This window comes from Pelophylax lessonae (assembly GCF_965119305.1).
Source record: "Pelophylax lessonae genome assembly, chromosome: 1".
In the NCBI taxonomy this organism is placed as follows: Eukaryota; Metazoa; Chordata; class Amphibia; order Anura; family Ranidae; genus Pelophylax; species Pelophylax lessonae.
Window position 1 is genome coordinate 871,425,914 of NC_138768.1, and position 27,986 is coordinate 871,453,899.

At 44.1% G+C, this 27,986-nt stretch overlaps 1 protein-coding gene, 1 long non-coding RNA gene and 1 pseudogene across 3 annotated transcripts in view; 1 reads left to right on the top strand and 2 right to left on the bottom strand.

Annotated features, from left to right (window-relative positions):
- Positions 1–2,460, bottom strand: part of LOC309545486 (E3 ubiquitin-protein ligase Midline-1-like) — a 44,979-nt pseudogene extending 42,519 nt beyond the window's left edge. Inside the window, exons 1-2 of the transcript in view lie at positions 1,587–2,460; positions 1,246–1,441 (exon numbers count right to left, since the gene is read on the bottom strand). The product of the transcript in view is annotated as an E3 ubiquitin-protein ligase Midline-1-like (transcript). The remainder of the gene's footprint in view (positions 1–1,245; positions 1,442–1,586) is intronic.
- LOC309569266 overlaps positions 1–27,986 on the top strand; it is a 213,291-nt gene that overhangs the window by 85,192 nt on the left and 100,113 nt on the right. The window lies entirely within an intron of this gene.
- Positions 6,100–7,401, bottom strand: LOC309545579 (E3 ubiquitin-protein ligase TRIM47-like; the record flags this gene model as incomplete). The annotated part of the gene is given in 4 exon segments (XM_082244802.1): positions 6,100–6,531; positions 6,533–6,812; positions 6,814–7,149; positions 7,151–7,401. Coding segments are annotated over 4 exon segments (1,299 nt in total).

Here is a 27,986-nt window from a genome sequence, read left to right on the forward strand (position 1 = left end):
CTAAAATACCCATGTAAGTACCTATCCCTATTGATGATCTATCGGCCCAATGGTAAGTTTGGATATTCCCTTCTCACACCTTACTCTTTGCTTTAACTAAGCACTTGGTGGCAGATTCTTCTGATGGAACGTGGGGTATCTTTTTCACTATTCTCTTTGGCTCTATTTTTTCAGTGCTTGCCCCTGGCTATTTGTTACATGTATCTTCCTAGTCTGACTATTACACAGTCTCATTCTCAACCTTTTTCCCATCCTCTTATCTGCACTACAAGCATATGGTTGATGCTTGTCTAGCAACACGGTGATGTGGTTTACCTATCTCACTGCCTATTCCTAGGATGGTGCATGCATTTATCCCTCATTTGGGTCTTGAGTTTAATACAATGGCTCATAGCCAATACACGTGGTCCTATCTCTTTTTTTTTGTGGCCTCAAGGTTGGCAGTAAATTTTGTACTATTGGTTCTACAGATTTTTTCTGTGGTCCGGTATTGCCCGGTCCGGTTCCTGTCATTCAGGGAGGACGTGTCCAGCTGGACTTTGTCCAGGAGTAACACTCCCATGTGGGATGCAGAGCACCTGCCTCTTGGGATAGATGTATTGATTATGCCCCGGATGTGACAATTGGTGAGCAGAAATTAAATAATAACTTTTTTCATAATTATAGTAATTTTAAATTGTTTGAAAGACTCATAATGTATTGTTTATATATTTAGAACCCTCTTTGAGGTCACCAGTTTCTAAATGTCCCTGAGGAAGCCAGCACTACAAGATACGGTTCTCTTGTCGCAATATTGTATATCCATGTATATTTATTGAACATCAGTATTGTGATTTGATTTTACCATGAAATTGTATCAATAAACTTTTTGTATTTTATTTATCTGCCGCCTTGTATTATTGTTTATCCAAACACACCAAGTGAACCCCACCTTTAAAATCCCACCTCCTGGGTTGTTCCCACCATAGGCATGTACTCATTGGGGCAATAGAGAGCCCACAGCTCTGGTGACACCCATTTTTCCCTTTAAATTGCTCTCCTCTCCTGTCTATACTGGGGTAACACATTCCGACTCTCCACAGATCTGACCCCCGACATCCACTTCCCAGTAATGTCACCCTGAGGAGAAACTTTGACTGCTCATCACCTGAGAACCCTGAAATCTCTCTGGTGTTTTTGGGCGATTCTGATGGGATGAGGTGTAGAATGCAGTTTTCCTGTCATCTCATATATGTAGATTATTACCAGCTGTGCTTACATCCAGTAATATGTCTGTAACCCCCAATGTTTGGTGTACAGCCCCAATATCTGGTCCTCCAGCCTGGCGGTGTGAGCGTTGTATGGTTGGGGTGGGTTGGGGACATCTCCTGAATGGTTCATCATAGATGTGACCTTTTCCCTTTGCAGTAGAATGTGGATAGACATGTGTCTGTACATTTCTCTACATTTACAGACAAGATATCAGATAAACCTGTGTGTAATGTGTGCAAGATCCCCACCACATCCAGATTGCCTCCATCATGGAGGAGTTTATCATGTCTCTCTCTGTCCTCATCTCCATCCTCAGTATCACACAAGTCACCTGTGTCTGATTCCTGTAGGACAGTCAGTGGATTTGTCATGTTACACAGCTCCTCAATGTCAACCATCTTCCTGGACAGCTCCTTTATTTCCGGCTGTTGGATCATATCAGACAGTAATAGAGAGACCCGCTCTGCCTGCCCAGAGATCTCCCTCAGGACTTTTATCTCCAGGTCTTCCAGACATCTCTGAACAGGGCAATGACTTTCTCCGTTTCATCATCTGCTTTTCCTTGTACTTTCCTCCTGTGTTCCTGAAGACTCTGGACTCTCTTCTCCGTCTCTTCTCTCTCAGTCATCAGTTTCTGCAGAACATTTCTCAGTTTTTTTTCTTCATCTTAGAAGCTTCATCCAGAGTTTCCACCTGGTGTCTCCGATGTTCTCCAACAAGCCTGCAGGACACACAGATACAGGTGGAGTCCTCAGTGCAGTAATACTTCAGTAGTTCCTTATGGACGGAGCATTTCCTGTTCTCCAGGAAACTGGTGGGGTCACATAAGATGTGTTCTGGTGACTTGCTGTGGACTCTCAGGTGATTGTCACACAGAGAAGCATCACACAGCCGACAGGATATCACAGCAGGTACATGATTGTGAATACAGTAAGTACAAAAGACCCCGGACTCCTCCTGATCTGGCTGAGCAGACAGAAAATTCTCCACAATGTTACGCAGTGTTATGTTCCTCCGCAGTGCCGGCCTCTCCTGGAACTCTTCTCTGCATTCAGGACAGGAATAACCTCCAAACCTCTCCTGTGTATCCAACACACGACCAATACAGTCCCAGCAGAAGTTGTGTCCACATTTCACGGTTACAGGATCTGTATAAATGTTCAGACAAATGGAACATTCCAGCCCCTTCCTCAGATCAGCAGATGCCATCCCTGAGAGCATAAGAGATAAAAGGACAGTGAACGTCTCTGACACTCAGTATGATCAGTTCTGTATATTCCTATAAAAAAAACGAGAGTGAAGTTAGCCATAGATGGATCACAATTTACCCATTCAACAGGAACTGGCTTTTATTTGATCCATCTATGGCTGCATCCACTTCAGAAAAGTCAGTCTAATTAACTTCTCTCAAGTGGGAATATTAGAAACTTTCATTCGATCAGTGCCTGTAGCCAATTGGTTGCTGCACTGATCAATGTATTTTGACAGGAGAGGATTCCCCACTGTCAGAATACAATGGCACAGCAAGGAGGACCCCCCCCCCCCAATTAACCTCACTTGTGTGCATGGCAGAATCTGAAGTCTGTGAAGTCTAAAAATTAGAAGACATGCATGCTTGTTCCTGGCCAGTGACATACTGTGTAGCCTGTAGCTTTATAAATCAATAAAGTTGGTTCTCCACTGCTTCCTCCTATTGGCCAAGTATTTCCCCAGATTCTCCACCTTGTGATGTCACCAGTCTCTGGGCAGACTTCTCACATCTGATTCCCACCAGATATCTTAATACAACCTCCCCACACACCTAACACAACATGGAGGGGCTCAGTGAAGGTGGTGGTGAAGGTGTGGAAGTGGCAATGGGTACAAGCTGCGCCCTGTCATATGCCAATATTTATCTAGGGATGTGGGAACAGGACTTTCTGGCCGACAAAACAAATTCACAATACTCCAGTCACATAATGCTTTGGCAAAGATATATTGATGATATCTTCATCATCTGGAATGGCCCGGGACATCTCATCAAGATATGCTTGAATAGAATGAATAACAACCAATATAATATGTTGTTTACTATGCAATATAGTAAGGACAAAGTAAGCTTCCTAGACAACACATGGGTATACAAGGATATCAATGGAAACCTAAACACTACCCTATTCAGAAAAGAAACCGCAGGAAATACAATTCTCCACACGGAAAATTTTCACCCGATAGTCTTGAAAAAATGCATTCCGTATAGTCAATATTTGCGAATAAAACGCAACTGCACTAACCCAGATGATTTCAAATGGCGCTTTTCCACTGCATGGAACCGTACCGGTTCGGCACGCTTTTGTGCTTTTCCACTGCTGGTACCGCATGGTATAGGGTCGGAACGGTTCGGTACGGTACAGGTTTGCTTTTCCACTGCATGGAACCGAACGGTACGGCTCTGAAAAAACAGTACCTACTCGATTGAGGTTCCAACAGGTACCATAACTGGTAATATATCCCACAATCCTTTGCATGCAGTCACTACTAGCCACTGATTGGTCAGAGAATCCCACCCACCCCGTTGTTATCCCACCCACTTAACTTTAGTACTACTTTAGTGGAAAAGCAAACCTATACCGTACCGTACCGAACCGTTCCGACACTATACCATGCGGTACCAGCAGTGGAAAAGCAAACCGGGCCAAGCAGGGCCGAGTAGAGCCGGTACTTGCAGTGGAAAAGTGCCAAAAGAGGGTATACAAATACCTCCTTAAGAAAGGCATTTAATATGGCTAAAACAATGGATTGACAAGAAATCCTCTTCAAAAAAACAACTGAAACAGGAAAAGAAAGAAGAAAGTAGAATCATCATGGAGGTACATAAACCAACACCCACAAATACGCAAGCTTTTGAACAAGCATTGGTCTATTCTAACTGAGGATCCCACCGTAAAACATTTGATCACCGACCATCCCTTAATCACCTTTAGGAAAGGCGGATCATTAAAATTATCGCTGGTACACAGCGAGTACAAGGAGGGACCAAGAAAAGATCCATGTAGAGATAAGGGTACTTTCCCATGTGGCAGCTGCACCCAATGCAAAGTTATCCCCAAGTGCACCTCAAAAGTACTTCCTAATGGGGAATCCTTTAAAGCAATGCATGTTAACTGCAAAACGCATGGAATTATTTATTCAAATGTGAATGCGGTGCCTATTACATAGGCAAGACTTGACAAGAATTCAGAAAAAGAATCAGCAAAACATATGCAAAGTTTGCAAGTTGGCAACTTCTATCTCCCCCTAGGGAGACATATGGCTTATGAACACAATTGCAAGATGCCCATGGTCAGGTTTATGGCCTTAGACAGACTCCACATACCAGTATGGGGAGGAGATTGGTATAAAACACTGCTGCAACAAGAAATGTGCTGGATTAGGCGCTTAAAGGCAACGACTCCCCCAGGCCTGAATGAGGCAGAGAGCTTCCACCCATTCTTGGAAGGATTTGCATCAGGTAAAACTGACTAGGACAAAAGCACAAAAAATTTGGTTTAAAACACCGGATTCGAATAGCCACTATTAGCCTACAAAGGTATGGCCGGAAAATGAACAATCAAATGCGCTAACACAAATTAGGTACGCACATGCCCGTGAGTACCACACATCATGCTCGCATGTGCGTATACTTATCACATTATTAGTACTATTTTTTATGATTATTTCTTTCATATTTCTTTTTCTAATTTTTCATCTTTATTACCATTATTATCCAAGTAATTCATTTCTCATGTTTGGTTTCTTTGCCCTTTGTTAAGCATAAGACATATACAGAAGACAGAAAAAAGGAGGCTGATTCTATGAGGTACCTTGTAATCTCACTTGCCTGTCTCTGTATCAAACTTTCACCAAACTCACAGTTTTATATCACTTCCCATCCTGGTAATATTTTGCTAGACAGGAAATGAAGGAAAATCTTCAATAGGGACGCAGAAATATAAACCTGACAGGGGTTCTAGCCCACTTTTATTTGACAAAAGAAAATCTTTTTTTTGTCTCCATGGTGTCAGATATTTCCCTTCACTTCCTGGTATATCATGGTCAGCAGGACAGTTAATAAAAGGAACATTTTCGGAAAGAGCCCTGGAAAGAAGTAAAATAAAAAGGAGAAGACAGGGGTTCTAATTCTTGCCGACTCCAACCAAACCTGAAAAAAACATTTTTGCTACAGATACTCTGTACAGGTTCACGCTTTGGGGCTGTTCTCACGATCCTGGCTATACTACCTTGCCTTTACCTGGAACAAGCATGCAGCCAGTGAAGTCTAAAAATTAAACAAATTGCATGCTTGTTCCCGGCCAGTTACAGTGTTTAGCCTGCAGATTTATAAATCAATAAAGTTGGTTCTCCACTGCTTCCTCCTATTGGCCAAGTATTTCCCCAGATTCTCCACCTTGTGATGTCACCAGTCTCTGGGCAGACTTCTCACATCTGATTCCCACCAGATATCTTAATACAACCTCCCCATACACTTAACACAGCATGGAAGGGCTCAGTGAAGGTGGTGGTGAAGGTGTGGAGGTGTCGGATCGGGTAACGCAATTCATAAAAGGAGATCTGCCCTGCCTCATAATCCAGCTCTATCCTGACTCTGTTACTGGAGACATTGCCGGCTAATAGGATCTGATTACGGTCATGTGTCACCGAGTGCTGATTATCCCCCCACCAAGCTGAATACTTATCCTTCCTCAACCTCAAACTTCAGGACTTCTTATTAAATCCAATCAGAGACTGCTCTCCTCTCCTGTCTATACTGGGGTAACACATTCCGACTCTCCACATATCTGGCCCCCCGACATTCACTTCCCAGTAATGTCACCCTGAGGAGAAACTTTGACTGCTCATCACCTGAGAACTCTGAAATCTCTCAGGTGTTTTTGGGCGATTCTGATGGGATGAGGTGTAGGATGCAGTTTTCCTGTCATCTGATATATGTAGATTATTACCAGCTGTGCTCACATCCAGTATTATGTGTGTAACCCCCAATGTTTGCTGTACAGCCCCAATATCTGGTCCTCCAGCCTGGCGGTGTGAGCACTGTATGGTGGGGGTGGGTTGGGGACGTCTCCTGAATGGTTCATCATAGATGTGACCTTTGCCCTTTGCAGTAGAATGTGGATAGACATGTGTGCCTGTATATTTCTCTACATTTACCCCAGACAAGATATCAGATAAACCTGTGTGTAATGTGTGCAAGATCCCCACCACATCCAGATTGCCTCCATCATGGAGGAGTTTATCACATCTCTCTGTCCTCATCTCCATCCTCAGTATCACACAAGTCACCCGTGTCTGATTCCTGTAGGACAGTCAGTGGATTTGTCATGTTACACAGCTCCTCAATGTCAACCATCTTCCTGGACAGCTCCTCCTTTATTTCCAGCTGTTGGATCATATCAGACAGTGATAGAGAGACCCGCTCTGCCTGCCCGGAGATCTCACTCAGGACTTTTATCTCCAGGTCTTCCAGACATCTCCAGAGGTCTCTGAACAGGGCAATGACTTTCTCTGTTTCATCATCTGCTTTACCTCCTCCTGTGTTCCTGCGGACACTGGACTCTCTTCTCCATCTCCTCTCTCTCTGTCATCAGTTTCTGCAGACCATTTCTCAGTTTTTTTTCCTTTATCTTAGAAGCCTCATCCAGAGTTTCTACTTGGTGTCCCCGATGTTCTCCAATAAGCCTGCAGGACAGACAGATACAGGTGGAGTCCTCAGTGCAGTAATACCTCAGTAGTTCCTTATGGATGGAGCATTTCCTGTTCTCCAGGAAACTGGTGGGGTCACATAAGATGTGTTCTGGTGACTTGTTGTGGACTCTCAGGTGATTGTCACACAGAGAAGCATCACACAGCCGGTACATGATTGTGAATACAGTAAGTACAGAAGACCCCGGACTCCTCCTGATCTGGCTGACCAGACAGAAAATTCTCCACAATGTCACGCAGTGTTATGTTCCTCAGCAGGGCAGGCCGCTCCTGGAACTCTTCTCTGCATTCAGGACAGGAATAACCTCCAGACCTCTCCTGTGTATCCAACACACGACCAATACACTCCCAGCAGAAGTTGTGTCCACATTTTAGGGTTACAGGGTCTCCTAGGACATAAAAGGATACCATACACTTCCTTCAAACACTGGACGGCATAGTGATTGCAAGAGATGCTTTTCTAATAACGGTGAATGTAGAATCACTCTACAACAACATCCCGCATGAGAAAGGACTCATGGCGGTCAGACAAGCTTTGGGACAAAAAAGCAGATATGACAAGAAATTCAATGAATTCATCTTACAAATGTTGGAATTCATCCTCTATCACAACTACTTCTCGTTCTCTGGCTCATACTTCCTCCAGACGTATGGAGTGGCAATGGGTACAAGCTGCGCCCTGTCATACGCCAACATTTATCTAGGGATGTGGGAACAGGACTTTCTGGCCGATAAAACAAATTCACAATACTCCAGTCACATAATGCTTTGGCAAAGATATATTGATGATATCTTCATCATCTGGAATGTCCTGGGACATCTCATCAAGGTATGCTTGAAAAGAATGAACAGCAAATATAATATGTTGTTTACTATGCAATATAGTAAGGACAAAGTAAGCTTCCTAGACAACGCATGGGTATACAAGGATATCAATGGAAACCTAAACACTACCCAATTCAGAAAAGAAACTGCAGGAAATACAATTCTCCACGCGGAAAGTTTTCACCCGATAGTTTTGAAAAAAATACATTCTCAAAGCACCAATAAGGCCGGGAACCCCTTCTGTGGATCTTTGGGGTATCATGTGCAGTGTTTCCTCATAGGAACGCATACTGCCACTGTCTCTTTACATCTCAGATGTTTGGATTTGCACGAGGATCGTCTTTTTTTTTTTCTCTTCCTTTTCCTCTCTTTTTTGCAGGTGTGATTCCCCTTTATGTTTTCCAATACTTTTTTTTCCCCTCCTCCTCTCCTGTTCCTTTTCCTCTCTTCTCTCCCCCTTCAGTCTCTTTCAGTTTTTGTTTATGTCGTTCCTTCTCCCTCCTAATCTACATCTTTTCCCTTCTCTTTCCCATCTTTTTCCCATTTGCTTCCTTCTTACCTCCTCTACAGTCTGTCCCTTTAAATTCGGCAAGGCATCCAATCCTTTCTTGATGGCTTCCAGCCCTGATATTCCCCATGCAGCGCCATTTAGCTCGAGGCCGCCCCTCTCCTGTACAGTTTATCGGCGTCTCTGCGGGCCTCGAGGGAGGGGTTTTCCCTGTTCCCTTGCTATTAAAGGGCCATTCCGCCTTCTGTCTACCTGAAGACAGCCTCTCTTCCCTGCTCCTGCTGACTTGCTAAAAGCCCTTGGTAGGTAGCACCTTTTGACACTTTTTTTTCCTCTCTCTCCTTTCCCTTTTAAACAGGTTTTTTTTTTTTATTTAATTTTTTAAATATTTTTTTTTCTTTCTTTCTTCTTCTTTTCCATTTTTCTCTCTTCCCTCTTCTTTTCTCCTTCCTTACACAGCCGATTCTCCTGCAACGCCCTGCAATGAGCCACTCGTCACGCAACCAAGATCCTCACAATAGGTATGGGACCACCTTTTTTTAAGTATTGAATAAAGAAGAAATAGAGTGCTTTTATGGACTGACAAATGTCCTTTGTTCCAGCCCAACGCATCGCGACCATGATAGTCCAGACCGCAGATCAAGATCTTCCCACTATAGATCCTCAGAGAGATCGAGGTCTAGACACCATCGCTCTCCTTCTCCACCATCCCACTCCTCGAGGAAGAAGTGCTGGGCTTGTGGCGCAGTGCCTTTACCCAAAAATTAGTCTGTCAGGACTGTTTTCGGGACTACACGTCCAACCGCGAGCTGGAGAACCAACAAGTGGTAGATCTGCTCAAGCAGACTATGAAGGATTCCCTCTCAGAATTGACAACTCTGATCCCCGCACAGACGGCTCCTTCTACAGCTCAGGTTCCGGACAGGGATGCTAGCGCTCCAGGCCCCTCAGGCCTAAACCCTTCGTGATCTTCGACTCTATTACATGGGGAGGCATCTTCAGGGCACCTATCAGAGGAATCCTCAGAGGAGTCGGACCCTTCAGGCTTTAATTATGCCTTGATCCCACCCTTTATTCAGGCAGTCAAGACGGCGATTGCCTGGGAGGATCCTATAGAACCCATTCCAAAATCAAAGACATATTTTCCCTTCCTTAAAAGGAAACAGGTATTCTTTCCTCTAATGAGCGAGATGAGAGAAATCATTGAAGAGGAATGGAAGAAGATGGATAAAAAGTTCTCCTTAGGCCGTCTTAATAAGCTCTACCCTCTAGCCGAGGCTAAGGCGCAGTCATTAAATTCCATGCCGGTGGTAGATGCTGCAGTCATACAACTCGAAAAATCGAACTAGACCTAAAAAGGAGCTACTTGGCTTCGGCGCAGCCTGTAAACCAGCTATTACCCTCAAATCTGTCTCCAATGCCATCAGGGCATGGACTGAAAATGTCGAGACAGCTCTATGCCAAAATGTCCCCAGAGAAGACATTGTCAAGGCACTGGAGGAATAAAACACTAGCTGTGGCGGCTAAACCCTAAAAAATCCCAAGTGAATGGGAAAGCAGTCCATGATAATATGTCTCCACTTTTGAAGAGGCAAATCCAGAGTTGAAGAACCACCACCAGAAAAGCACTCCAACACCACCACTCCTTACCAGATGTTGTTGACCCCCATAACAGAGATCAAATGCACATATGTAAAGGGTATATAGACAGGAGACTTCCCACTCAGATGTCCAATTCACAGGCTCAGAGGTAGTGTATGATTGTAAAAGAAAAAAGGGAACATCACATAGCGCAGACTGCTTATTTGTACTTTATTCCCACTCATAAAATCAGCCACTTACAGAATCCAAGAAGGTATCTCGCATCCATATATATGAGAAATCCTCCCCGCTATTTCCTGGGCATTCCTGATGTTTGACACTCGATTGATGGCCGCTCTGTCTCCTTCACGCTGTGGCATGCGTCACCAAGCACGCCACCCGACGCACGTTTCGACATGAAAAGTCGTCGTCAAGGGGTGTGGCTGCGAGGTACGCTAATGCCTTTTAAAGCGGCGGAGGAGAGACAGCCCATCGGAAGTGCGCAATGACCGGAAGACGGATATGCGCTCCACGGTCGGGAACCAACACCCAAACCGGAAGGAAGAGAGGGGAGAGGCGATATGAGAAGATAATGAAATGAATCAGGAATCATTCCCTATACTAATATTTATAACTCTATCCCCACCTCCAAAATGCCCTAAACTTCGGAATGACCTAAATGGAGCAAATAATAAAATACTCGGTGATAAATATATCCACCATAGAGCTTAAAGCCGTAGCCCGGGGAGACAGCGCCACCTACCGGTGCAAACACCAAGAGCACCCAAAGAGCTGGGGAGTTACAATAGTCAATCATACAATGAAAACTGGATACCTAAAATACTTTAAAATACATAAAAATACAAATACATACAAAGTATAAGGCACATATATGACAATATTAAAAAGCATTAAAAAAACATTTAAAAAGATAAATAAATATCAGCACCCAAAAATGTCACATATTGCACTGAAAGATAGGAACTAAGAATTATTAATATGGGCATTCAAATCCCATTCAATATTGAGGCCTAAGGGGGTATAAGATCTAAGTCTATAGATCCAACTAGTCTCAAGCTTTGAGACCCCCCTTGTCATGTTGCTTCCCCTCCAGTGGCCCGAAAACCTATCTATGCCCAAAAATAGGGTTCCACTGGGATCTCTGTGATGACACTCATCATAATGCCTCGAAAGGCTGTGCTTGGGGAAAACGCAGCCAAGCTGATAACAAGAACACAGTTAGGTTTATAACTGGCTACAATGACCAATATAGGGCCATTTCACACATTATCAAGAGACATTTCAATATTCTTCATCTCCACAGTAGATTGGGTCCCATTTTATCTCCAGTGCCACAGGTTACTTTCAAAAGGGCACGCACAATTAAAAACATCCTAGCCCCAAGCAAATTAAAACCTCAGGTGCGTGCTCCTAATGACAGCAGGTTTTACTTTGATAACCGCACGGGCACCTATCAGTGTAAGAAACGCGGTTGCCTGACATGTCAATCTATAGTGCAAGTTTGTACTTCCATCAACAATAGAGATGACATCTTCCACATCAAGCAATTTATTACATGTTTCACCGAATATGTAATATATGTGCTAAGATGTCCATGTCAATTGATTTATGTGGGTCGTACTATGCGGACATTACGGAATAGGATAGGAGAACATCGCCGACTCATCCACAAAGGATGTGACAAGCATAGCGTCCAACGTCACTTTTTAAAGTACCATAACAAGGACTTCAGGAAACTTGAGGTCATGGCAATAGAAAGTATTCCTAAAGGTACCCTGACAGAAAACGAGCGTTTCTCTCTTTTATGTAAAAGAGAGACTTATTGGATCTATAAATTTAATTGCCTAGCGCCCCAAGGCCGAAACAAAGAGTTAGAGGTAAATTGTCTTGTCTGATGCAGTTTTTAACTTTTTATCTTTTATATTATTTTTTAATCCACATATCCTATTATTGGTATTTTAGAATTGAGCCTGCTAGTGTATAGAGAGATCCAGGTGCATATGGAGATTTTTTAAGCTAAGTATAATAGCAATTCTTATGAATATAGGGTGTAGTACCCATTTATTTATTATTTTATTTCCATGTTATATTGATAGCCATTGTTCTAAGATGTCCTTTATGGTCTGTTATATGACAGTGCAGGGGCTTTGTTTATTTACCATCACATTGGTGTATAATTTGATATACACATGGATTATTTATGCATGATTGTAATGTTTTGCATCATCATGCCCTTACCTCCATGAAGCATTCTGGGTTTCCAATATGCCAGAAATATATTTTTTTCATTTTTTGACCGCCATTATTATTCATTTTTTGCATACAGATTTTTTCATTTATTATTTAATTTACATTTAACTTTCTTTCTTTTCTAGTTCTACCATTTCATCCATTTGTTTTTTATTTATTGTTTATTTCTTGTCTTTATACCAATTTTTTCTTATTATTATTCCGTTTTCTATATTCAGCCTATAGGGGTTTTCCTATTGGCCAGTTAGCCAACCCCGCCCACCATTTGGCTTCTTAGAGCCCCCGATTGCCTCCAGCCACAACTTGACAAAGCTACAAACGTAGCGAAACATGTCGTCGTGGCAATCGGGAGGCTCTGTAGAAGCGAGTGAATCCAGTCCTCCGCTCTCCCCGGCCTCCAGGTGACTCCTTTGCCGGCTGCGTACGGACTTCCAGTCGACAGCGGTGACGTCATCCGCGTGCGACCTCCCGGTGCTCACAGCGGGCACTGGGTGAGCACAGCGTGGGCTCCGGTCTAGGAAGCGGCCGCACACCGGACCGTGCGAGCCCTCCCCCCCCCCCGGCTTGGACCCGCTCCTCTCTTCCATCCACCTACTCTGCTTCTTCCTTCCAGCTGCTAGCCTTCTCCCTCCCTTCGGGACCCACATCAGGGATTCCTGTCGCAGGCAGCTGTGACTGGTAGGATGATTTATTTTAATATATTGCTTCACCATTGTGGATCCATTCAATACATTTTTATCAGACTGTCTATTCAAGTTTCCATTGGGGCTAATCGTCAGCAACATACATACCTGAGTGCCATCCTTCATTTTTTCCTATTAGATCAATATCCGAGCTATCTGCTCTCTCCTCGGCCTCTTCACATTTTTCGCCATCACGGCATATTTTCAAGACCAACCGGGGACGCAATAGAAAACGTGGAAACAGTGGTGGTCAGGATAACTCATCAAATGATCATAAAAAACGGGGTGTATCAGTTCAGAATCCCGGCTCGGGGAGGAATACATTACCCCTAGCCGAGGGCTCACGGAACACAAGAAATGAAGGCAGTGTGTCGATGTTTCAGGGGAATAGGAACCCCAATAAAACTGGTAAACCACATCCTGACCCTGGAGCGGTCCCAAAGAACCCCTCAAGAGTCGGTGATTTTCCTCCCTCTGACCCCCCTTTGGCCCCCCCTTCAGGGGTGGCCCCTTTGGAACAGCCGATGACCAACTTGGCCACTCCTTTGGGAGCGGAAAGGAGGGGGGGAACCTTGGACACCTTTGTACTGAGACAGGTAGGGACCCCCACACTTAGACATTATTAATTTATCCTCCCACCAACTAACTGACTTGGAATGTGAGGTGCTCAGACTAGGTTTGAGTTTTTGCCCTTTGCGGGGATTGAGTAAATTTGACCTCGTAAAGGACGTGCAACTCTTTGCTAGAAACCCAACATTCAGATTTCTCTATGACAAAGAACGGAGTAAAGCCAAGGGTGGTGATATAAACCCCTATAAGGACTTCAAGGTCTAGGACTTCAAAGTTTTGAAGATCCTAATGCAGTTATTGGCGGAGAATGAGCATAACGACCCTGGGGGTACAGATTCCCCCTCTTCCTCCGAGGATGAAGGTGCCGACTCAAATCGAGCTCAACAGCCTACCCCGTTTAAACCCAAATCGGAAAAATTTCCTAGACTTCAGACTTGTCCCTCAATCTGGGCTTACGTCAAACAGACAATGAAGGATATTGAGAAGTTACCAGATAAGTTACCAGATAACCTGCCATACAAATCCAACTTGACTAAACCCCAGAGGGAGGCTTTGAATAGTTTGACCCGCAATGCCAATATCATCATAAAGCCCTCTGACAAGGGAGGCAATGTGGTGTTGATGGAATGGCTAAATTATGAAAGGATGTGTCTTAAGATCCTGTCAAATGAGGAGTGGTATTCTATCATCCCCTTCGAGAGGATTCAAGTGTTTTCAAACAGATACTGGTCCATAATACTGGATGCCTATCATCAAGGAATTATCTCTCATGACACGTACCTGTTTTTGAAAGTGCAATGGCCTATTATCCCCACGTTCTATGCGTTCTTATGAACCTTGGGGATCCCCCCGGACGTCCCATAGTTTCGGGTGTGGGATGTGAAACGGAACCCACAAGCCAATTTGTAGATAGCCACTTGAGGCCGCTGATCCTGGGGTTACCCTCATATTTGAAGGACACCCTGGATTTATTACGGGCGGTAGAGGGCATTGTGGTTCCATCAGGGGCCTTATTAGTCACAATAGACATTGAGGCTTTATATTCAAGCATCCCCCATTCCAGGGGTATTGAGGTCATTTCCACCTTCCTCTCTGAGCAGGATCAGTCTGAATGGCCAATGGCGGACTTCATTGTCATCCTTTTGGACCATATCCTATGGTCAAATGTATTTTTGTTCCAGGATGTTGCCTACCTCCAGGTACAGGGCGTGGCGATGGGGACTTTGTGTGCCTGGGGGGCTGGGAGAGATCAGTGATCCTTTTTTTGGTGCAGGTACATTGATGACGTCTTCGTCATTTGGACTGGAAGCGAAGGGGAGCTGTACCAATTTATGGAGCTATTAGCAAGAAATACCTATAATCTAAAGTTTACTATGCAATGTAATATGGAAAGTCTCCCGTTTTTGGATACCAGGCTGTTTGTAGATGAGGATCGTATGCTCCGCACTACCTTGTACCGCAAGGAAACTGCGGGCAATACGATCCTACACTACACAAGTAGTCACCCTCGTCCTTTAATCAATAGCATCCCGTTTGGCCAGTACCTCAGCCTTAGGAGAAACTGCGCAAGGAATGACGACTTTGAAGTAGAAGCTGCAGCCTTAAGGAAGAGACTTAGGTCTCGGGGCTACAGCAAAAATGTACTTCGTAAGGCATATAACAAGGCTAAAGCCCGTACGAGGTATGAACTAATATTTAACTTTAAGAAAAAAGCATCAGGCTCTGGAACTACAAAACTGGTTACCACGTACAACGGCCATCATTCGCAGATTAGAGCAATGATGAGGCAGAATTGGCACTCCCTGACAGATGATAGGGTCTTATCCAACTATGTCCGTGAATGTCCAGAATTAGTCTTTCGGAAGTCCAAATCACTCCGTGACTCTATGGTTCATAGCCATCTTCAGCAGGCGCAGTCAAATGGTGATCAGACACGGAGAGGTACGTATCCATGTGGCCAGTGTGACATCTGCCCGTGGATACAGGCAGGAACAACCTGCACCCTCCCGAACGGCTCTATACACAAACTCAATTGTTATGCAGACTGCCAAACAATTAGAGTGGTCTATGTGGCCCTCTGCGAATGTGGCTCATTCTACGTGGGCAAAACAAAGAGGTCCCTAGCTAGCCGAATAGGTGATCATTTGTACTATATGGAGGTGGGGTTGATATATACGCCCATCTGTAAGCATGTAGGCAATCATCATAATTTTGACCCTGAAGTAGTCAAATTCCATGTCTTGGAGGTTATTAGTCCCAGCATTCGGGGGGGGGGGGGGCAACTTTGATAATAGGATTTTAAGATTAGAGGCCAGATGGATTTACAACCTGCATGCCACAACTCCTCCTGGCTTAAACTCGGTTATCTCATATCAGCCTTTTTTTAAATAAAAACCTCCCCCCCCTTTTTCTAAAAAAAAATTTTCCCCCCTTTTCTATATTTTTTTTTCCAAAATTATGTAACTAATGTGTCATGTATTTAATAATAATTTGCAACAGTAATTGATATATCAATATACTGTAATATATATGCTATTGTCATGTTTGTATTGTTTTATGTTTAGTGCTGGTTTCTGCTGGAATGCTGGGAAGGTATCCCGAGCATGGGCTGTGCACCTTACACTTCAGGGGCCAAGGGATCAACTATGAGATGTTATAGGGAAGTGTCCGGGCGAAAGGCGGTGAGCAATTGTCTTCTCCTCTCCTGGTCTGGCTAATTAAGGTTAGCCTGTGATGAGGCTACATCCCGTATGTCTTCTGACATCCGGGTGTATGCCTCCTCCCGCTGCGCCGCCCTGAGGGCGACGTCAGTTCCGGGTTCGTCATTTCCGGTGGGGTCTTCGGTACTTGTGCCGGAGATGACGCGACTTCCGGTCGCGTCACTTCCGGTGGAGTCCCGTACTTTAGGGGGAGGGCGGCCGGCGTTCACACGCGGCTGTCTCTCTCCCCCTTGGATGTACACGGGGGGGCTCTTCTCCACTGGGGGCTACCTATTCCTTTCGCGAGACCACTCATTGAGGTTGGGCTTAGCTGTCAGATACAGCGGGTGTCGTGCTGTCCTCGTCTTGCAAGTATACTGGGTAAGCTGGAAATCATTAATCCCCTTCTTTCCTTCCTTGCAAGAGGGTTTATTATTATCCCTGGGGATGCCTTAAGCCATCTATTCTGACTTTATTTTGTACATTATATATTGGAAACTTGGTTAAGGGGTGGGATCTATAAGCCGCTGTGGTAGGTGCCTGATGGCAGACCCCCTCCCATTTCTTTATTTATTTAAATGTATATTTATACACGGGGAAACCTGTATGTTTTTGTATCAACTTGTTTTCAGAGACCTGTGCTTACTCCCTTGATATTAGGAATTTCTCCTTATTATGCTTATTCCCTAGATGGGATTCCCTCTGTGCCTTGGGGGCTCTCGAGTGTGAGGGGGTGTACTTCCCCGTCTGCGTTTTGAGGGTATGGGACTCGGCACTCTCCCTGTCTCTACGAAGTGAGGAGTTAGGGGTGGTCACCCTGAAGTCCCCACTTGGTTGTATCCCTCCTGCACGTGGCCCTCTGTGTGGTGTTCAGCACGGCCTATGCTTCTGGTTTCATGTCCGCGCATTTGCAGCACTAGCACTTTGGTTAGCATCAATTTTTGTTCTATAGGATTTATTTAGATACAAATGTCTGTTTATATAAATACGTACGCATCTCTTAAATGAATATTGTATGTAATCTCCTTTTGTGTTTTTTCCTATATTTTTCTACTTTGTGATAGTCAACTGAGGATTATCAAGCGGTCTTTGAGAAAGCGCTACCTATGTGAAATGCGTTAGACCCATCCTCATCGGTTGCTAATTGTCGCCTATTGCAAGACAAATGATGTCAGGTTTATGGAGTTGGCTCCATTTTTACCTTTTTGTATGTCTTAATAAAATAAAATGAATTTTTTATACAACATTGTTCTTTATTCTTTGGATTTTGATGTTTTGATGCTCTAACTTACTGGCTTATGACACCCTCCTTACCATCCCTTTTCTTTTATAGGCATAGTTGGGACTCCACTTTTTAGTAGGAGAATCCCACTATCCCTGTTGTGTGTTTTTTTGTCTCCATGGTGTCAGATATTTCCCTTCACTTCCTGGTATATCATGGTCAGCAGGACAGGTAATAAAAGGAACATTTTCTGAAAGAGCCCTGGAAAATAGTAAAATAAAAAGGAGAAGACAGGGGTTCTAATTCTTACCGACTCCAACCAAACCTGAAAAAAAACATTTTTGCTACAGATACTTTGTACAGGTTCACGCTTTGGGGCTGTTCTCACGATCCTGGCTATACTACCTTACCTTTACCTGGAACAAGCATGCAGCCAGTGAAGTCTAAAAATTAGACGACCTGCATGCTTGTCACGGTTATGACTAAGCGAATATAGTTTTGTGAAACGCGTCAACTGTTATTTGCCCTCCTGTCCCTGGTTTGTCGTTTTGGATTTCATGGATTTTCAATAAAATGTTTTTATCATTTACTATCACTCTCAAGTTGGTGTGCGGTTGCCTTCTTCTAATTGTACAGCTGTCGGGACTACGGACCTAACCTGCACCCTTCTGATTGTGAGGACATTTCAACACCAGAGTGGTCTCTGTGCTCTCATATCTATTTGGCTGATTCCCACCATCCCACCAGATATCTTAATACAATCTCCCCATACACCTAACACAGCATGGAGGGGCGTGGTGAAGGTGTGGAGGTGTCGGATCGGGTAACACAATTCAAAAAAGGAGATCTGCCCTGCCTCATAATCCAGCTCTATCCTGACTCAGTTACTGGAGACTTTGCCGGCTAATTGGATCTGATTACCGTCATGTGTCACCGAGTGCTGATTATCCCCCCACCAAGCTGAATACTTATCCTTCCTCAACCTAAAACTCCAGGACTTCTTATTAAATCCAATCCAATCTATACTGGGGTAACACATTCCGACTTCCACAGATCTGACCCCCGACATCCACTTCCCAGTAATGTCACCCTGAGGAGAAACTGACTGCTCATCACCTGAGAACCCTGAAATCTCTCAGGTGTTTTTGGGCGATTCTGATGGGATGATGTGTAGGATGCAGTTTTCCTGTCATCTGATATATGTAGATTATTACCAACTGTGCTTACATCCAGTAACATGTCTGTAACCCCCAATGTTTGGTGTAAAGCCCCAATATCTGGTCCTCCAGCCTGGCGGTGTGAGCGTTGTATGGTGGGGGTGGGTTGGGGACGTCTCCTGAATGGTTCATCATAGATGTGACCATTGCAGTAGAATGTGGATAGACATGTGTCTGTACATTCCTCTACATTTACCCCAGACAAGATCTCAGATAAACCTGTGTGTAATGTGTGCAAGATCCCCACCACATCCAGATTGCCTCCATCATGGAGGAGTTTATCATGTCTCTCTCTGTCCTCATCTCCATCCTCAGTATCACACAAGTCACCCGTGTCTGATTCCTGTAGGACAGTCAGTGGATCCGTCATGTTGCACAGCTCCTCAATGTCAACCATCTTCCTGGACAGCTACTTTATTTCCAGCTGTTGGATCATATCAGATAGTGATAGAGAGACCCGCTCTGGTGACTTGCTGTCACACAGAGAAGCATCACACAGCCGGTACATGATTATGAATACAGTAAGTACAGAAGACCCCGGACTCCTCCTGATCTGGCTGACCAGACAGAAAATTCTCCACAATGTTACGCAGTGTTATGTTCCTCAGCAGTGCAGGCCGCTCCTAGAACTCTTCTCTGCATTCAGGACAGGAATAACCTCCAGACTACTCATATAATTTGAACCCTTAATCAAAGTAAAAAAATTCTGTGGATCTATTTACAATAAAAACTATTGATCCAAATTTATGACTATTTACTTAAATGGTTATACGTTGAATATTATTAATATACCTTTTGGTATGACATTTAGGCTCTTTTGAGCAATCACCATTAGATTGTCGAGCTTACAAATTTTTCCTTTGGTTTATATTAATTTAAATATTTATCCTCTTTTCCTAGTGGTATATTCCATATTCGGGACCTTCCAACAGTGTCACCTTCATTGGTTCACTATCTTATATACCTTTCTGGTTTTTCCCTTGATTTTTGCCTTCATCAAACATGGCGAACAGTACACCGGATGTTTACCTTCTCCACCTCCGGTTTGCGTCACGTGACGCCGTCGTCCAATTACGACGAACGCTGTTCGCGGGTTCTCATTGGCTAGTCTGGAGCACCTAGCTCTCACTCCCTCGGTGACATCAGACGCCGCAGGAGTGGAGGGGATGTTTAAATGCCGGCGCACTTGTTCAGAGTCTTTCTGGACAATCGGGGAGCAGGAACGGCGGCTTTGGACACGCGGTAATGGCTGACTTTGCTTTTAATGCTCACTATAGACTGGAGTGACCAGCTTTTCTTGGTCTGACTTCTCTATATTATGGCATTTATAGAAAAACCTTTTCCTCTTTCCCTTTAGTTTCTTATCCACTGGAGATGGTCTGAGGGGCTTTATTCACTTATACCGTTGTCCTCCCAATCGGATGCAGCTCAAATTTTTGAGTATTTGGGATTCAGTGTCTTTGCATTCCTATGCCTCTCGGCTGTTTTGCGAGGTGACATTGGACTATAAGGGTGAATATATATTATCATTTTCTTTTCACTATATGTGGATACATGTACTTTTTTCCTTTCAAATTTAATGATTGTGAATTTGAACGCTCTCTCCTTCCCTTGTCTGTTGATCTTTTTAGGACATTGGTATAGTTCTCTATTGAGGTTATCTCCCCTCAACCTTATGAAAACTTGAATCATCTTCTATAAATCTCCTAAAAAATCTTTCAAGTTCACGACTCATCCTCCTGAACTAAGGGTAATTGGAGCTATTTTAAATTTAGATTATATTTTCTATCAAATTTAAAGTGGAATTTAACTCTGTATAACATTTCCCCATGTTCTAGCCGTCCCATTTTTCATCTTTGGCTTTGCCTACATCTCCTCTATGGGGTAACGCTAAAGGGCAGGTGTCTCCGCCCCTGTCTCTTTCTCCCCTCCTTTGGGCCCTTATCCATCCACGGCTCTCCCCAGCATATAAGGGTTCAGGTTCTCCTTTAAAGGTACAATATATATTTTGTTTCTATTTTCATTAAGTGTATACTTTTTGAATATGACAGTATGATGTCACAATGAATCTTTGTCTTGGGCATTTAATATGCTTATTGATATATGCTAATTTTTGCTTGATACATTCATTTGTTTTTCTCTTTCTGTAATTTAGAATGCTCACTCTTGAAAAATGTCTATCAGACTCCTGAAGAAGCCATTATGAAGATGGTGAAACATGTAGAGCTGACATAATCGAGTGCTTTCATTCTTTTAAAAGTTTTGTCTTTTTCAATGTAATTTTTTGAATAAAATGTTATATTTTTACAAAAATTCAGATTTTTCTCCATCTTGAAATTACTATTTGCACCTTCAAAGTCCCATTCTCTTCCCCCATTTGTAGTTACATTTATTCAGGGATGCGGTGCATAAACCAATTTATATCTCTGGCAATATATTTACAAAAATTCCAGACCTCTCCTGTGTATCCAACACACGACCAATACAGTCCCAGCAGAAGTTGTGTCCACATTTCAGGGTTACAGCTAATGGAGTCTTGCCTCTATCCTGGAAGCTAAACCTTATTCCTGTAAACTGTAAGGCACAGGAAGTGCACTCCTAATATGGTCATTCCAGGAAGTCCAATGAGGAGACGGACTGTCTGAGGTGGCTCTCCATTCACCTATTGTCGGGTGTGCTAATGAACTTGCCTGCTGTCTGCTAAGAGATGTAGTGACACTCAGAGTAATGTGTATTGAGGGCTCGTTAGGGAACCATTGTTCTGTGTCTGGCTATTGTGTACATTGATTACCCCCTGGGGGCTTCTGTCTCCTTGCACATGGCAGTCCTTCTGGTCAAGCTATCTGACCAATCACTGCTGACTCATTTTCAAGCCCTCATTTGCATGGCTGGAGAGGACCTTATGGGGAACTGCAGGTACTGTGCAATTGACCAATGGGAAAGCGGTTGTTGGGGGAAGGATGTTCCAAATTCTGTATAAAAGTGGTCTGTGTTCTTCCAATAAATGTTGTTCCTGTTTTAACCTCAACGCGGTGCCTTGTCTCGTTATTGGGGGGATTTATTGTATGCTTTTCCAGTTTGACTGCTAGGAGCGTAAACCCTTCATATGGTTTTTCCTATTCAGCTGTATGCCGCATTCATAAGGTTACAGCTACACTGTTTGCATCATTCCTTGGTTTCCAGTTCGGGAGATTGGTGTCCTGCAAGTAGCTGTGCCATTAGCTCTGGAAGATCTCCTAAACGGTTTTAACCCTTTTTTGTCCGGGGGGGCGTAACAATTGGTGGCAAGCGGCGGGATCGTTCCCACAGCCAGAAGGACAGCTACAGGAGACACCATTCCGTGGATTTACAAGTTGGGGGCAACGCATGTCTCAGTACAGTAACCCTTAAAGCAACAGGATGGAACCAGCAGTGGAGTACAGATATTCTCTGAAAGAATATGACCGTATTGTGTGGTTACGGCTGAGCTTCTTCGGACCCAATCCACTGGAGAGATCCAAGCGGTTCGTGAGGAACTTAGTGTTCATGTCTCTGCTAGACAGGGCAGAAAGTAAGGGACAGCTAGCACGTTGGGAGGAACTCCAGCGGCAGGTACAGTTAAGGGAAGAGGAGGACCCAGTCTCCATTCCCCAGCGGCAGCCTGATTTATTGGGAATTGGGAGCCCAGTCTCCAGCGGCAGGCTGAGTTACAGGGGGCAGAGACAGTTGGTCCTGTCGCCCAGCTGCAGATTTATTTGTTGGGAATTGGGAGCCCAGTTTCCATCCCACAGCAGCAGAGTGTCCTGCAGGAGCCTAGTCTCCTTTCCCCAGCAACAGGACACTGTATTGGGAGCAGAGACAGTCAGTCTCCCTCCCCAGGGGCTGGAAGTATATTTGGGAGAGGAGCTTGTTACCCCCTCTCCCCATGGACAGTTTGATTTGTTGGGAATTGGGAGCCCTGTCTCCATCCCACAGCAGCCGAGTGAAGTGCAGGGAATTGGGAGCCCAGTCTCCATTCCCCAGCGGCAGGCTGAGTTACAGGGGGCAGACACAGTTGGTCCTGTCCCCCAGCAGCAAATGGATTCATTGGGAATTGGGAGCCCAGTCTCCATTCCACAGCGGCAGAATATTTCATTGGGAATTGGGAGCCCAGTCTCCATCCCACAGCAACAGGGCTGTTTAGCCAAAGGGGAGACAGTCGGTCTTCCCCCACAGCAGCATGGTGGGTTATCTAAAGTGGAGACAGTCGGTCTCTCCCTACCGCAGTATGGTGGTGTATCTAAAGGGGAGACAGTCGGTCTCCCCCTCCAACAACCAGGCTACTTCCGTGGTAGCGCTTGCAACAGGGCAGAGTACCGCTGGTCTCTGCCCACTCAGCAACCCACCAAGGCAGTCTACCAGTCCCCCACACAGCCAAGGTGAGGCACCTGGACATGGACAAATTTCTCTTCTACCCAGGTGTAGTAACCAGTTATTTTGGGTGGGCTGTACTGCTGTTTCTGTTTTGTGGGTGGGATGCTGGACTAACAAGGGCACTGACCGGCAAAAGGTCAGATAACCTGTTAGTCTGTTTGGAAAAGGGGAGAAATGTGACGTGACCAATCTCGCCACTGGGCATTGGAGAAGCCTGGTTGCTCACCTCCTGCAATGTGACTATGGACCCTCTCATCAGCCCATGCTAAACGTAAACCCCATGGTGATTTGACTGTGTTAGTGGCATCTGAGCGCTGTTTGGATATGTTGAGCGCTCAGATCCAGGCTATCTGGGGATGGGTTGAATGTGGGGGTTCTGTTCAGTAGACTGGGAGTTATGCATTTTTGTGTCTTTTTGTGTTTCTTTAACCATGTGGCTAATGGAGTCTTGCCTCTATCCTGGAAGCTAAACCTTATTCCTGTAAACTGTAAGGCACAGGAAGTGCACTCCTAATATGGTCATTCCAGGAAGTCCAATGAGGAGACAAACTGTCTGAGGTGGCACTCCATTCACCTATTGTCGGGTGTGCTAATGAACTTGCCTGCTGTCTGCTAAGAGATGTAGTGACACTCAGAGTAATGTGTATTGAGGGCTCGTTAGGGAACCATTGTTCTGTGTCTGGCTATTGTGTACATTTCAACAGGGCAGAGTACCGCTGGTCTCTGAACACTCAGCAACCCACCAAGGCAGTCTACCAGTCCCCCACACAGCCAAGGAGACAGACAGCCCTGGGGGCTTCTGTCTCCTTGCACATGGCAGTCCTTCTGGTCAAGCTATCTGACCAATCACTGCGGACTCATTTTCAAGCCCTCATTTGCATGGCTGGAGAGGACCTTATGGGGAACTGCAGGTACTGAGCAATTGACCAATGGGAAAGCGGTTGTTGGGGGAAGGATGTTCCAAATTCTGTATAAAAGTGTGCTGTGTTCTTCCAATAAATGTTGTTCCTGTTTTAACCTCAACGCGGAGCCTTGTCTCATTATTGGGGGGATTTATTGTATGCTGTTCCAGTTTGACTGCTAGGAGTGTAAACCCTTCATATGGTTTTTCCTATTCAGCTGTATGCAGCATTCATAAGGTTCCAGCTACACTGTTTGCATCATTCATTAGTTTCCAGTTCGGGAGATTGGTGTCCTGCAAGTAGCTGTGCCTGTAGCTCTGGAAGGGGAAGATCTCCTAAACGGTTTTAACCCGTTTGTGTCCGGGGTGCCGTAACAAAGTGGAATGAAATTTATTGGATATTTCAAACTTTGTTAACAAATAAACTGAAAAATTGGGCGTGCAAAATAATTCAGCCCCTTTACTTTCAGTGCAGCAAACTTTCTCCAGAAGTTCAGTGAGGATCTCTGAATGATCCAATGTTGACCTAAATGACTAATGTTGATAAATAGAATCCACCTGTGTGTAATCAAGTCTCCCTATAAATGCACCTGCACTCTGATAGTTTTAGAGGTCCGTTCAAAGCGCAGAGAGCATCATGAAGAACAAGGAACACACCAGGCAGGTCCGAGATACTGTTGTGGAGAAGTTTAAAGCCGGATTTGGATACAAAAAGATTTCCCAAGCTTTAAACATCCCAAGGAGCACTGTGCAAGCGATAATATTGAAATGGAAGGAGTATCAGACCACTGCAAATCTACGAAGACCTGGCCGTCCCTCTAAACTTTCAGCTCATACAATGAGAAGACTGATCAGAGATGCAGCCAAGAGGCCCATGATCACTCTGGATGAACTGCAGAGATCTACAGCTGAGGTGGGAGACTCTGTCCATAGGACAACAATCAGTCGTATACTGCACAAATCTGGCCTTTATGGAAGAGTGGCAAGAAGAAAGCCATTTCTTAAAGATATCCATAAAAAGTGTTGTTTAAAGTTTGCCACAAGCCACCTGGGAGACACACCAAACATGTGGAAGAAGGTGCTCTGGTCAGATGAAACCAAAATCAAACTTTTTGGCAACAATGCAAAACATTATGTTAGGCGTAAAAGCAACACAGCTCATCAGAACACACCATTCCAACTGTCAAACATGGTGGTGGCAGCATCATGGTTTGGGCCTGCTTTTCTTCAGCAGGGACAGGGAAGACGGTTAAATTGATGGGAAGATGGATTAAGCCAAATACAGGACCATTCTGGAAGAAAACCTGATAGAGTCTGCAAAAGACCTGAGACTGGGACGGAGATTTGTCTTCCAACAAGACAATGATCCAAAACATAAAGCAAAATCTACAATGGAATGGTTCACAAATAAACATATTCAGGTGTTAGAATGGCCAAGTCAAAGTCCAGACCTGAATCCAATCGAGAATCTGTGGAAAGAACTGAAAACTGCTGTTCGCAAACGCTCTCCATCCAACCTCACTGAGCTCGAGCTGTTTTGCAAGGAGGAATGGGCAAAAATTTTATTCTCTCGATGTGCAAAACGGATAGAGACATACCTCAAGCGACTTATAGCTGTAATCGCAGCAAAAGGTTGTGCTACAAAATATTAACTTAAGGGGGCTGAATAATTTTGCACTCCCAATTTTTCCGTTTTTTATTTGTTAAAGTTTTAAATATCCAATAAATTTCGTTCCACTTCATGATTGTGTCCCACTTGTTGATTCTTCACAAAAAAATACAGTTTTATATCTTTATGTTTGAAGCCTGAAATGTGGCAAAAGGTCAAAAAGGTCAAGGGGGCTGAATACTTTCGCAATGCACTGTATATCATGCAATTTGTGTTTTACATTTTATTTGTTTTTGGAACATCTGAGACATCTATTTGAAAAGAACTTCTGGTGCATTTAGTCCTATTGGCAGGAAGTATATTCCGGGGTTTTGTATAAAAACACCATTTTGGCTCTATACACCAAAAGTACAAGAAAATCATTCACCCCATGTTTGGCCTTTACCAAATTTAGTTGATTGCTGATTTTTTATATATTTTAAGCCCATTTGGAGTAGCGGTACATACGTTCCTGACACCGGAAGTTCTGTCGCGATCTCAGACTTCAGGGCGGAAGTGACGATGCGAGGCATCTCCTGTCTCAGTTGACGTCCGCATTAGGAGGAAACGCGTCAGAGAGGAGCGCTGCATTGTCACCAGTAATCGCCGCGGTCTGAGCTGAAGGCAAGCGCGGTCTTTCTACCTCTTGGATGTTTATGCCTCTGATGGGACCATGTTTGTAAGTCTATTTTTTATACATATTAATAAACTGGTCTGAGGATATTACACTATAGTCAATCCTTCTTTTACATGGTATACCGTGAGGATCTGTGTCCGTAACATACTAGAGGTGACCGATCCAACCATATGCCAGGAGGAGAGGAGGATATCTGTTTCCAGCTGAGCCATTTCACCAGCTTTTATAATATACAGATCTGGTAAGAGGCTTATTCACCTTTTCCTATTGAGGAGAGGAGTTGCTGATATTCCCCCTACCCCTCACCTTAGCATGAGAATTGCCACCTGTGGATCAGGTCATCTACACGCCCTTTTTTTCCACACACTCTGGTAAGGGAGCCAGCACATTATCGGTGGTGGGATCAACTTCACATCCAGTTGCTGTGGACTTTTTTTTCACTTGGGGTCACACTGAGTGTGTTTTATCTTACCACAGACTTTAATTTGGATTATGAACCTTTGCACAGTTGAAAGAATTTGTTTATTTGCACATGTTCATGCTATTGGCTGCTTATTGACCAGGTTTCCTTCTGTTGGTACACACTGGTTCAATTGGTAGTCATACATTGTGTTTTGCACATACGTTCATTTGTTTGCACCAATTTATGTTATTGGCTGTACTTTTACCAGTCTTCCTTTGGTGTTTAAACTGGTTCAATTGGTCAGTCATATTTTGTGTTTTGCACACATTGATTTTGTTATTTATGACAGAATTTTGTTTTGCACTTCACAAATCTGTTTGCTCTTTATTTTGTCATTTTTTTGACCAAGAGTTATATTAGTTTGGCGCACCTGCTTTATTACTTCATCACATTATAGGCTGGGGTACCATAAGGATCTAGATTATCCAGTGCGAAGCCCAGCCCGGCAGTCGCTTGTAGTTCTCCAGGAGGATCCCCCAGACTAGCTAGCATTATTGAGTGAGAAATAAAAATAAACATTTTTCAAATGAAAACCAAGACAAGGAGTCCCAGCAGGGTGTCCTAGTCCTACTCCTGAGCAAGGCAGCAAGAAACTGAATAGTAGCTCTGAGTGTCTGAGGGTAGTGTCGAGAGGGACAGCCCCTAAAAGGTGTGTCTTGTTTAAGCTTTTTTATCAAGTTTTCACTACCTAGACTGCTCCTGCAGAGGGCGCCATTACCCAATAGTGAAGAACATATGGAAGAGCTGCGACTGTCAGAGGACGTAAGAGAAATCACATTTCATTACAAAATTTCATTTAAAAAACAGTCAACAAGAGACAATGGCAGGCCACTGGGTAGTGGGTATATTATTTTGAGGACTTCACAAACTATACCGAGGTCGAGCCCGGATGTCCGTGACTTTTCTCTGTTATGTTTCATTATCAAATCATTGGATACATTTTTTTCAGATGTGTGCATGTACACACATTTTTTCTAATATGGCATGCCATTATCCCTTGTTGACTGATTTTTAAATGAAAATTTGTAATAAAATGTGTTTTTTTATAAAAATCATTCAAGTTTTCATGTAGTACTATTAGTCTTAGATGTGACCACTAAAATACCGTTGCTTGCCCCATATCCCAATTTTAGCTCCACTGTCTAATTTGGGATGAGGTACCTTTCCATTTACATTTCTAGGATCTGAGCTTATTCAGCTGTTTCCTCTATGAAGTTGATTTTGCACAGAGCAGCCCAAATCCTCCTCTTCTTGGGGCCCTTTTTGCTACTCCTGGCCCCTCCCTCCTGTCGAGTGCCCCCACAGCAAGCAGATTGCTATGGGGGCACCCGAGCTGAGCTGCAGCTCTGTGTGTCCATTCTGAAACAGAGCTGCATTTC